The sequence below is a fragment of the Pantherophis guttatus genome, chromosome 14, assembly GCF_059756535.1.
Source record: "Pantherophis guttatus breed Tessera chromosome 14, ASM5975653v1, whole genome shotgun sequence".
Lineage (NCBI taxonomy): Eukaryota > Metazoa > Chordata > Lepidosauria > Squamata > Colubridae > Pantherophis > Pantherophis guttatus.
This window is the reverse complement of record NC_142076.1, coordinates 15428767-15440895: the sequence shown is the minus strand read 5'-3', so window position 1 is coordinate 15440895 and position 12129 is coordinate 15428767. Positions and strand designations below refer to the sequence as shown.

General features: G+C 41.5%; 1 protein-coding gene across 3 annotated transcripts in view; it reads right to left on the bottom strand.

The window, feature by feature from the left end:
* Positions 1–11696, bottom strand: part of VPS35L (VPS35 endosomal protein sorting factor like) — a 53198-nt gene extending 41502 nt beyond the window's left edge. Inside the window, exons 1-8 of one of the 3 annotated variants that reach the window (XM_034426247.2) lie at positions 11581–11696; positions 8802–8901; positions 7941–8105; positions 6370–6492; positions 6010–6034; positions 5505–5578; positions 4658–4786; positions 1926–2010 (exon numbers count right to left, since the gene is read on the bottom strand). In XM_034426247.2, coding sequence (XP_034282138.2) covers positions 1926–2010; positions 4658–4786; positions 5505–5578; positions 6010–6034; positions 6370–6492; positions 7941–8105; positions 8802–8901; positions 11581–11597 — 718 coding nt within the window. In that variant the 5' untranslated portion in view covers positions 11598–11696. Of the gene's footprint in view, positions 1–1925; positions 2011–4657; positions 4787–5504; positions 5579–6009; positions 6035–6369; positions 6493–7940; positions 8106–8801; positions 8902–10010 lie in introns of all 3 variants that reach the window. The other 2 variants (XM_060692905.2, XM_060692906.2) reach the window with 2 other exon arrangements.
* Between the last annotated feature and the right edge of the window lie 433 nt (positions 11697–12129).

The following is a 12129-nucleotide window of genomic DNA, read 5'->3' as shown; positions in this document are numbered from 1 at the left end:
CTGAGCTACAAACGTTTTCCTCTATTGGTAAACTCTCTGCTACAAAGTTGTTCTGAAATGAATTAACCCTCATGCTATCTATTCCTTTGGAACTCAAAGGAGAAAACAGAGGACATTATGTTAAACGGTCCAGTGTTTTAAGAAATGTGCTGAAAAACTGCTCTCCTACAAATGGTATTAGCTGGATATCCTTTCTAAAATCTTTTGTGGCAAACTCACGCCACTTCCATCTCCTGCTGTCAGAGGAGAACGGGTTACAAATCTAAATAAAGACTCCTTTTTCTCTGTCACCTCTCGTTCTAATCATGTTGTGCTTTTGGTTTGCTAAATGCACTTTTGGCATTACATCATGCTGCCCTCAAGTGGGATAATGGGCACATCATTGTATCCTGCTTAAATCCAGATTTAAAAGAGGATATAACCTGTTTTATTAAATTGCAGAATGAAAGAGAAGGACGCTCAAAAACTCCCTGATGTGTTATTATCCAAAAACTGCTTTTAAAACAAGTTGGTGGTGTTTATTCTTCTTCAACATTTATTCTATACAGTAGCTTACCACAGAATGTCTATAAGGCTGTGTTTCCCAACCTGTGTCATTTTAAGATGTCTGGACTTCAACTCCCAGAATATCTCAGCCAGCCAGCCTGGCTGGGGTATTCTGGGAGTTGTAGTCCACACATCTTAAAACGGTTACGGTTGGAATCGCTGTTATAAGTGGTCCATGTGCACAGAGGAACATCCGATCTGTGCATGTGTGAAAATAATATCCATAATTATTTCTAGCTACCAGGAATTATAGACAAAGCACGCTGCCCAAGGGGAAACAAAGGCTATTACATCAATTCAGGTAGTCCTCAACTTAGAACAGTTTGTTTAGAAACCATTCAAAGGTACAACGGCACTGAAAAAAGTGACTTATGACCATTTTTGACACTTATGACTGTTGCAGCATCCCCCTCGATCAAGTGAACAAAATTCAGACGCTTGGCAACTGATTCATATTTATGACGGTTGCAATGTCCCGGGGTCATGTGATCCCCTTTTGCGACCTTCTGACAAGCAAAGTCAAGGGAGAAGCCAGATTCACTTAGCCACTGGATTACTAATTTAACAACTGCTGTGATTCACTTAACAAATGTGGCGAAAAAAGTCATAAAATGGGGCAAAACTCACTTAACCAATGTCTCACTTAGCAACTTTGGGCTCAATTATGGTCATAAGTCGAGGACTACCTGTACCTGCAAATGAAAGGGGGGAAAAAAATCTTTCTTCAGCAACATGGAGATTATGCACTCCTGCCCAATTGGGTGATAAATTTCAAAAAGTATAAATAATCCAATAAAGACTTCTCAGCTATTGCAGCCAACATATTTAGAAGGAAGCCAATAATATTTCTACTTTCTTGGAGGGAAAGGTTGTAATGGCAGTTGGCAGGCACCTGTCAACGTGGTTTCCAATCTGGCCTACTACAAGTCATGAAAATAGTTACTCTTGTACTTGAAGCCATTTTGGGCAAACCCAGAAATGTCAACCGTTCGGTCTTAAAGAGGTTCTAGCCACTGCAAAAAAATAAAGATTGGTAGAGAAAAAGGATGGGGTTAGATTTCTCTCTTAAGTATTCCCTTGCTTCTGTTGGAGAGAATCATCTATCTTCTCTTCAGAATTTTAGTAAGGGCATAAGGTTTTGTGAGCTGCAATTCACCACAGCCGCTGCCTTTTAATAAAATTAATTAGTTGGAAAAGCTGCTACCGGATCGGTCTGGTTTGGGGTTTGTTTGTTTTTTTGCAGTGATACGCTAAGAAGTCTCCCTTCTCCAATCTCCTCTTCCAGAATGTCTTGCTCACCTAAATAATTGTCAGAAAACCATTTGTATTTTCTTTTATTTAAATAGGAAAAAAAAAAATACAGTAGGTTCTATACTCACCAAAGGTATCAAGAATGTCTGTTATTAAGACAAATTTACTGGGATAAAACTGAATCACAGTTGTATCGGAAAGAAGTTTAGAACACTGGGTGGAAAGAAAAAGGGAAACGAAAATTAATCTGTTGGGTAATTACACAGAGTGTCATTTTGCTGATGAAAAGGCAGCTCGAAGACAGCCTGTCATTTGAAGAGCAGAGTTTATTCCACAAAGATTTCCACTCCAACTCTCCAGCATTCTCTTACTTATTTCCTGGCTGACCCGCCAGCTGCCTATGGATTTCTTCAGCACTAAATTCCTTCTTAACCCAACAGCGATGGAATGGAACCGCTGCTAAACCCCACTGTATTATTGGTAATATATTCCAGATGTCATTCCAGTAGCAAAAGATAAACATTCCCAATAAAAGCAGGGAAGGAAAGGTAGAACAGAGATGCCAGACTCCTCAAGACTTCCACAACTGAATACTCCGACAGCAAACCCCTTCGGGAAGTCTCTTTTCGAACCCTCCCCAACGAACTTTGCTAGACGAAAATTAACCAGGGAGAAAGAAAATAAACAGATGTGAAGAGGTTGCTATTTCTACCCATTAGGGCTGTTATTAGTTAGGCTGGACTTCTCCCAAACAGGCCAGTCATGCTGAATGCTCTGAGAGCAAGAATAACAGGACATCTGGGCCTCCCTGAATATCCCTTTTCAGAGATTCGTGTGTTCATGTGTGTGTGTGTTTCATATGGCATAACAAAATACAGCATTAATGCATAAAAATCCACCAAAAAAAGCATATCAAATGTATATAGCAATAGCACTTAAGACTTCTATACCGCTTCATAGTGCTTTACAGCCCTCTCTAAACAGTTTACAGAGCCAGCCACTTGCCCCCAACAATCTGGGTCCTCATTTTGCCCACCTCAGAAGCAGGGGTGCTATTCAGCAGATTCTGAGAGGTTCTGGAGAACCGGTAGCCGAAACTTTTGAGTAGTTCAGAGAACCGGCAAATGCCACCTCTGGTTGGCCCCAGGAGTGGGGAGGGAATGGAGATTCTGCAATATCCTTCCCCCAGGAGTGGGGGGGAATGGGGATTTTGCAGTATCCTTCCCCTGCCATGACCACCAAGCCACACCCACAGAACTGGTAGTAAAAAAATTTGAATTCCACCACTGCTCGGAAGGATGGAAGGCTGAGTCAACCTTGAGCCTGGTGAGATTCAATCTGCCAAACTGCTGGCAGCCAGTGATCAAGCAGAAGTAGCCTGCAGTACTGCACTCTAACCACTATGCCACTGTGGCTCGTTATAAAGGTAAAGGCTTCCCTGTCAGTCATGCTCATCTTTGTTTCTTGGCTGAGAGAGCCAGTGTTGTTCAAAGACAATTTCCATGGTCATGTGGCCAAGCCTGGCTATATGCCAAAGGCCCATGGAACACTGTTACCTTCCCACTGAAGTGGTACCTATTAATCTACTCCCGTTTGCACTGCTAGGATAACGGGGAACTAGGGCAAGAAATGGGAGCTTATCCCGTTGCATGCAGCTCGGGTCTTGAACCCATGCTGTCAGCTCTCCAGCTGACAAGCTCAGGATCTTTAGCCACTGAGCCATCGTGCCCTTCTATACAGCAAAATATAAAATACCAGAGCAGTGAATTATTTTAAAAACACGAAGCGCAAGTGATAATAGAACTGTGAACGGAATTAAATTACGCATGAGCGGTTATTGAAGCGATTGAAGCTACAGCCAGAGATCTCGGCCGTTTAGCCATTGACAACAGAGCAATTCCTGTGTTAAGTAGCGGTAACAGAGTTGGAAGGGGCCTTGGAGGTCATCTAGTCCAACCCCCTGCTCACGCAGGAGACCTATACTAGAGATTCGAACCGCTGAACTGCCAACCTTTCTGATCAACAAGCTCAGTGTCTTAGCCACTGAGCCATCTAGTCAGTAATCAATACAGTAACGAGGAAGTATTAAGAATTGCTGCAGAATCCTTTGTCCTTCTTTTCCTTTTTCCTTCTGGTTTAGGGATTCTCACTTGCCATGAACCTTTTAGGTATAAATACTTCAAATAAATAAAATACCTAACGAGGTATTTTGGTTCGGTTAACGACCACAGCGTTTGTTTTAACAATCGCTGCCAAAAAAAAGATTGTTAAAATCAGGTTGGCCACATGACTGACCCATTTCCTCCCTTACGACCGTAATGGGCAGCTCCATTATGCTCGTAATTCGAGGACTTCCTGTAAACAGAAATGCGAAAAGCATCAGAGCTGGGTTCCCTGCAAGTTTCTTTGCTCAAGCGTGTCCACTCAGAAAGAAAAGTGGGGGGAATATCTGGAGGCAGCCATGAATTCCTCTGAAAAAGTTAAAAGCATCCTTCTTCATCAATTTACAACCCTCCTTATCAGTGTTATGTCAGGGTAATGATGATTTAAAGCTGACCAGCCCTTTAAGAGTGAGGATGAGTCAGTAGGGTTACTGCCACTTTAAGAAGCTGGGTTAAGAAGCTGTCTATATAAGGAAGACCATGAGAGGGCGTCTCTCTCTCTCTCTCTCCTCGTGTATCTTCATTGTAGTTCTCCGTGTAGAGTTGAAGAATGATTGCTTGCCTGACTTTGCTTAGCACGTGTATGTATATATACTGTATATAACTTGTAGATAAACCACTGTTCGTAAAACCTCTGTGTACTGTATTTTGCTCAAAATAGCAGTCACACTGTGTACACTCTGACATGTTATGCTCACCTGGATAACAATCTTAAGGGCTTTGACTTTCTGATCGGAGGCCCACGCATCCTTCAAGGATTGGTTGAGTTCTTCAATCCGGTTAGTGTAGTCTTGCTGGGTTAAGTTTAGCAATTCTTTTTGGGAACCCTAAGAAAATATGTGGGGTGCAAACAGTGAGTTATTTTTTTTTTAACAGTTTTATCCTCTCGCTTTGGGAAAACAGCCCAGAAAATGCAGAATTGCTGGACTGAATGGTACAAACCAGCCATCGCTGTTATTCGCTCCAAAAGAATTCCAGACAGCATCCTTTCTCCTCCAACAAGCATTTCTGTCTCATGGTTTACATTAGGAGTACATACAGGTAGTCCTCAACTTACAACCATTTGTTTAATAACCGTTCAAAGTTACAACAGCACTGAGAAAAGTGACCTTTTTCACACTTATGACCATTTTCAGCATTCCCATGGTCATGTGATCAAAATTCAGATGGTTGGTAGCGGGTTCATATTTATGACAGTTGCAATGTCCCAGGGTCATGTGATCACCTTTTGCGACCTTCTGACAAGCAAAGTCAATGGAGAAGCCAGATTCACTTGAATGTGTTATTAACAACTGTGGCAAGGAAGGTTGTAAAATGGAGCAAAATTCACTTAACAAATGTCTTGCATAGCAATGGAGATTTGGGGCTCAATTGTGGTCGTAAATCGAAGATTGCCTGCAATTCTTTTAATCTATTACAAATTACAGAATCAAAAGCTCTCTTTTCAGTTTCCAGCACAACAGAGTGTAGACTATGTGGAAATCCTAGAAAATGCTGAAAGAAAGGACATAAATTTCTTTGCTCTAAAAATGAATTTTTGCTCACCTCTTCGAGATCATCCAATTCTTCTAATCTGGTTCGCACTTTCTCTGAAACAGATCCAGGAGTTGAGGCTTTTCCTGCAAGTAATTACATCTTTGAATTGTACAATCTTCAGGAATTTGATCTCTAAGAAAGATGTTCTATAGTAATTTTGGACTGAATTAAAGAATAAATTATGTTCTGACAGTACCTGAAGAAAACAATTACAGGCAGAGTTAGAGTAGACATTTTCTGCTATACATTTCAAATTTTTGTAATTGGCAATATTTTAGACATTGTGGGCCAAATTTCTGGTTTATAAAAGCCCTTGGAATCCTTTGTTTGGAAAACAAATGCATAACTGCCCAACTTCTGGAATCTTTTTAATAGTGTGAGGACTCCAAATGTTATCAAAATAGAGGGTGTTAATTCAGGAGAAAGTTCCTTCATGTCAATTAAGCAACATGTCTTATAAAAAAAGAGAATAGATGCAAAACTTTAAGTTAAATATTTGGAAGTGAATGCTTACCTTTTTCAGATCCCATGTATAAATTCTGCAAAGGAAACATATGTTCAGTTTCAATTAGCAATCCCCAACTGTCCAGTTCTATTAGATAATCAAAGGCCAACAGTCCCTATCAAAGTATGTATATTCTAGGAATTCAATCATTATATTTTGTAAACCAGCCAATTATAAAGTATGGTTTTGCAGCTCCAAAGGTTCCAGAAAGTAGCTCAGGAGAAAATATGACCCAATGTTAATTTTCAGCATGACTTGATAAGTTATCTTTATTTTACAATAACTAGATTTCCCTCTTTAGATTTTTTTTTTTTTTTTTTTGCATTCCCAACCTTTGTGTTGTTTAAACAAGATTAAAAGCGGACTCACTATGGACAGTTTCTCATTTGTTGTGTAGCGTGCCAAGATTTCACCACGTTTGCTTGACCAAGGTTCAAAGTCGTTTCCCAAAGACAAACTCTCATCTTTATCACGCTTCTTCCTGGCATTATCCTACAAAGGAATATAAAAAAACAGCATCACATTTTTACATAAACAAACAATGCTGCTTTTATGTTACAACACCTGCCTTTTTTTTTTCTAAATTGAGGATAAAATTAAATGTTACACCACCACTAACACAATGAATAAAAGCCACTGACAAGCATGGAACTGTCGGAAATGTATACCATATTTTTCGGAGTATAAGGCGCACCTTTTTCCCCCCAAAAAAGAGAGTGAAAATCTGGGTGCGCCTTATACTCCGAATGTAGCCCCGCCCAGCTTCTCAAATGGAGGTTTCAGAAGCTGAAAAAAGCATCAGAAACGAAGCTTCAGAAAAGAAGCCCCCAAACAGAGCTTTAGAAAAAAAGCCCCCAAACAGAACTTCAGAGGCTTTTTTTCTGAAGCTGTTTCAGAGGCAGAAAAAAGTTTTTTCTGAAACACAGTTTCAGAAGTTTCAGAGGCAGAAAAAAAAAAAGCAAAAAAAAAGCAAGGCGCAGAGCTCCCAACCAAGGAACCTGTTGCTAAAATTCACCTCTGGGAACAGCCGATTGGGGGTATTCCAGGAGGCTGATCCACCTGCCAATCAGCTTTTTTCTTATTTTCCTCCCCAAAAACTAAGGTGCGTCTTATACTCCGGTGCGTCTTATACTCCAAAAAATACGGTATTTAAAAACCCATAATTAACTGCAGGTAAATCCATCAGCTACCCGGTAAATGCACACAGGTTGGTTACCTATGGAGAGAAGCACAAACGAAGGCTAGTCTTTGCCTTCAGCACCTTGGAGAGCTCCGTGCAAGACTTGTTAAACTGCTTACCTTCTTTGCAGTCTCCCATTCCTTTGAAGGCATCAATGAATACCAAAACTGAAAATGACATCTTTCCTACCATTTTGAGTCAGAAAACTCCCAAAATATAGACTAACACAGACTCTGAACAAGCTTAAAAATGATTAACAAAATACTTTCTCCCTTCTGTCCCTCCCTCCAAAATTGAATGTCAACCACAACATTGGGTGAGTGTGAGGTGGCCCTATCCACTGTAGTCTTCACTAGAAGGAATTTAAACATAGAGATGTTTTTGCTGGCTTCCCAAAAAGTGAAGGCAATTGAACTTTCAACCAGATAGCTTCAGAGCCTGACTATGATCCACTGAGATCCCAAAAGAGAGACTTAGGACATCTCTCTCTCTCTTACTACTAATTGTAATTTAAACAGTTTGTGTTCTTTGTCTGCAACTTAGAAAATATAGAAGAGATATCATGGAGACATCATTGTTTGGCTAGGATGACACTAAAGAACATTCAGAAGACTTCTTCCAGTTGTGTTGACCAGGACTTTTTTGAGTTCCTCCTGACTCAGGAGACATAATTTAAGAATTTTGGACACGCACACATCTGCAGAATGCAGGGGCAGCAGTAACATCAGCCCCCTACCTAGCTGCTCTGAAATGACATTACCGTTGTCATGCTCAGCAATGGATCGGCAGTAGCTGCGAACAAGGATAAAGGATCTGTGCCATCCAGAACGCTGCTGAGTGGATCCAGCATTGAACTAGAGGATGAAGATGATGTAGAGGATGTGCTTCCTTTACGACCCAATTTTTTTGTCTTCGATTCAGTAACCTGAGGAATATAATAGCATATGTAAGAAGTTTGCAGCCCAATCCTTTCCACACTTATTCCAAGACCAGGCAAACATGTGTAAGAGACCAGTTCTGTAAGCCACCACTGAGCTAGGAATAGTTACTTTAGAGAATGGAGAAGTTGAATTACATTCAATGCTAGACAAAGCCTAATTCTGAACAAGCTTAAAGAGTAGATCAGGAATTGAAGTATAATCTACATGCTGCCATTATAAAACTAAACATTTTACCCAGGGGTGACATCTACTTACCTTCCCTACCGGTTCGGAAGTGTGCACACCGCGCCATCATCACGTTCGATTTTTGATCCCCTGTGTATACGTAAGGGGTTAAAAACCAGGAAGTAACGACATCCGGGCAGATGGGTGGAGCCTTATACTGCCACCGCTACTGGTTTGCCAAACCATGCGCCACCAGCGCTACTGGCTCGCGCGAGCCAGACAGAACCGGCAGGATTTCACCACTGATTTTACCACCAGTGTTTATTGCAAATTGTGCAGAATTTAATTTCCCTCATTTGAAGTCATACTGATGGTATCACATAGACCTTTTTATGGAGATGTGACAAACCAAAAAGCTCTTTCTTTTTTATCAATCAAACTTGATAATGACACTGTTGGTTTGCAGACCAACATGGCAATGTCACATTTTTCTTCAGATTACCAGGTAAACCTACCATAATGGGTTTGAGTGGATGGAAATCACCAAATTCCACAGACACAGCTTCTAGTCTGTATGATTCCAATTCACGCCCATAGTTTCGTATTCTTGCATGCCTGAAGGACAAAAGTAAATATATATATATCTCGCTCGTGTGTGTGTGTTATATAGATATACATATGCACAGAGTAGACTGGCAACAAGTGTTTTTTTAGAGATTTATTTATTAAATTTATTTGTTGCCCCTCTCACCAAATTCTAATTCCAATCACTGTAACCAACATGAGACAACCATAATCATGGGAAGACCAATCTAATACCATCTGAAAGACCAAACCTGAGATATACCATAATTCAATGAAAATAAATTTTATCTATAAGCATAAGCTCAAGGCAAGTTGCAAGAAAAATTCATTGTCATCAGTTCAACACTGATATTTTGCAGCCTGTAAAGTTACTAACAAAAGAGAAGGAAGATTTATGTCCTAAGATGAATCACCAGTGACACCAACTGGCATCAGAAAGAAATGAATGTAAAATAATATTTCCTCCCCTAAACTAACGTTCGGACTGACACATTGCTGTGAACTATATGTTTGTTTAATATTGTTATATTGAAAAAACCATAATGGCTGGATTCAACCAACGTGAAAGAACCAGAATGTTCTTTCTGCACCAACTCAGGAAGCTCAAACTGCCCCAAAAAGCTGCTGATCCAGTTCTACAGAGGAATTGTTGAGTCTGTCATCTGAACCTCCATAACTGTCTGGTTTGGCTCTGCAACCCAACAAGACAGACACAGACTTCAGAGGATAATTAGAACTGCAGAAAAAACAATGGCTACCAACCTGCCTTCCATGGAGGACCTGTATACTGCACAAGTCAAAAAGAGGGCTGTGAAAATATTTACAGACCCCTTACATCCTGGACATAAACTGTTTCAACTCCTACCCTCAAAACGACGCTATAGAGCACGCACAGAACTAGACACAAGAACAGGTTTTTCCTGAATGCCATCACTCTGCTAAACACATAATTCCCTCAACACTATCAAACTATTTACTAAGTCTGCACTATTAATCTTCTCATCATTCCTATCACGCATCTCCTCCCACTTATGACTGCATGACTGTAACTTTGTTGCTTCTATCCTTACAATTTATATTGTTTCCTAGTATGATTTGATTGCTTATTTGTACCCTATGACTATCATTAAATGTTGTACCTTATGATTCTTGACGAATGTATCTTTTCTTTTATGTACACTGAGAGCATATGCACCAAAGACAAATTCCTTGTGTGTCCAATCACACTTGGCCAATACAGAATTCTATTCTATTCTATAATGCAGGAATTTGGAGAAGATAATGATGATGATAATAATGAATAAACCAGGAAGTAAAGTAGGAACAAGAATAGAGATGTTTAATCTGCGCTGCAATTCCTGTTCATGCTTGGATATAGCAATAGCCCTTAGACTTATATACTGCTTTGCGGTTCTCTCTAGGTTTGTAAGGTCAGCATATTGTCCCGAACAATTTGAACTCTCATTTTGCCAACCTCAGAATGATGTCTAGTCTGATGAAAAGAAGAACTAGGGGAGACATGATAGCAGTCTTCCAATATCTCAGGGGCTGCCACAAAGAAGAGGGAGTCAAGCTATTCTCCAAAGCACCTGAAGGCAGGACAAGAAGCAATGGGTGGAAACTCATCAAGGAGAGAAGCAACTTAAAACTAAGGAGAAATTTCCTGACAGTTAGAATAATTCATCAGTGGAACAACTTGCCACCAGAAGTTGTGAATGTTCCAACACTGGAAGATTTTAAGATGTTGGACAACCATTTGTCTGAAATGGTATATAGCAGTGGTTCTCAACCTGTGGGTCGCGACCCCTTTGGGGGTCGAACGACCCTTTCACAGGGGTCTCCTAAGACCATCAGAAAACACATATTTTCAATGGTTTTAGGAATAATTTTATGGTTGGGGGTCACCACAACATGACGAACTGTATTAAAGGGCCATGGCATTAGGAAGGTTGAGAACCACTGGTATATAGGGTTTCCTGCCTAAGCAGGGAGTTGGACTAGATGACCTCCAAGGTCCCTTCCAACTCTGTTATTCTCTGTTCTCAGTGTTTCAATATCTCAGGGGCTGCCACAAAGAAGAGGGAGTCAAGCTATTCTCCAAAGCACCTGAAGGCAGGATAAAGAAGCAATGGGTGGAAACTAATCAAGGAGAGAAGCAATTTAGAACTAAGGAGAAATTTCCTGACGGTTAGAACATTTAATCAGTGGAACAATCTGCCTCCAGAAGTTGTAAATGCTCCAACACTGGAGATTTTTAAGAAGAGGTTGGATAACCATTTGTCTGAAGTGGTGTAGAGTCTCCTGCCTGAGCAAGGGGTTTGACTAGATGACCTCCAAGGTCCCTTCCAACTCTGTTATTCTCTCTCTCTCTCTGATATCCCTGTTGGATTTCTACCTGCCCAAGCCTCTCTGAGAGGCTGTTTTTCATTGCCAAGCCCCCAGAATTCCTCCCCCCCCCCTCGGGAAGACAAAGTCCATCCTTCTCAGCGTGCGCAGGATGATGGGAGTTGTCATCCCCACGCCTGTAAGGAAGACCACGGAGGGAGCCGCCCTCTCAAACCCCGGCGCCCCCTCCCCACAGCCAAGCCTGCGGCCTAGAGTCCTCTGAGGGGGGGGCCGATTAAAAAAGGGCGGGAAAGCCGAGGTTCCCTCATTTGAGGGGGGGGAAATCCCTCCTGTTTTTTCCTCCCACCCCGCCGCGATTCTCACCAAGGAAAGGCAGCCATCTTGGTTCCTTCACGTGACTTCCCCGCCCGCGAGCGCCGCCCGACGCCGGAACGGCCACGTTGGAGAAGGGCGCTTGCCCGGTTGCCTTGGCCAGCGAGGGGGCGGGGCGAAGGGGCGGGGCGAAAGGCTCTGCTTGGAACTTGGTTAAGTAGGCGAAGGAAAGGAGTTTTGACCTTAATAATAGGCCATACTTATATGTTGATCTTGGCTTATGCTGGTTTGGCCAAGCTTATGTTGGTTTATCTGCAGGGACTCAACTTTTAAACTTTTAAACTTTTTTTTTTCTCAACCTTGGCAGCTTTCCAGCTGTGTGTGGACTCCACAACTCCCAGAATTCCCTGGCTGGGAAATTTCCCCCAGTTGACTAGAAGGGAATTCTGGGAGTTGGAGTCCACACAGCTGAAAAGCTGCCAAAATTACGAAAGGCCGCTTTAAGAAGGTGAGCCTGGTGGCACAGCAGACTAACAGCCTGTTATTAACATTCAGCTGCCTGCAATTACTGCAAGTTCGAATCTCGCCAGGCTCAAGGTT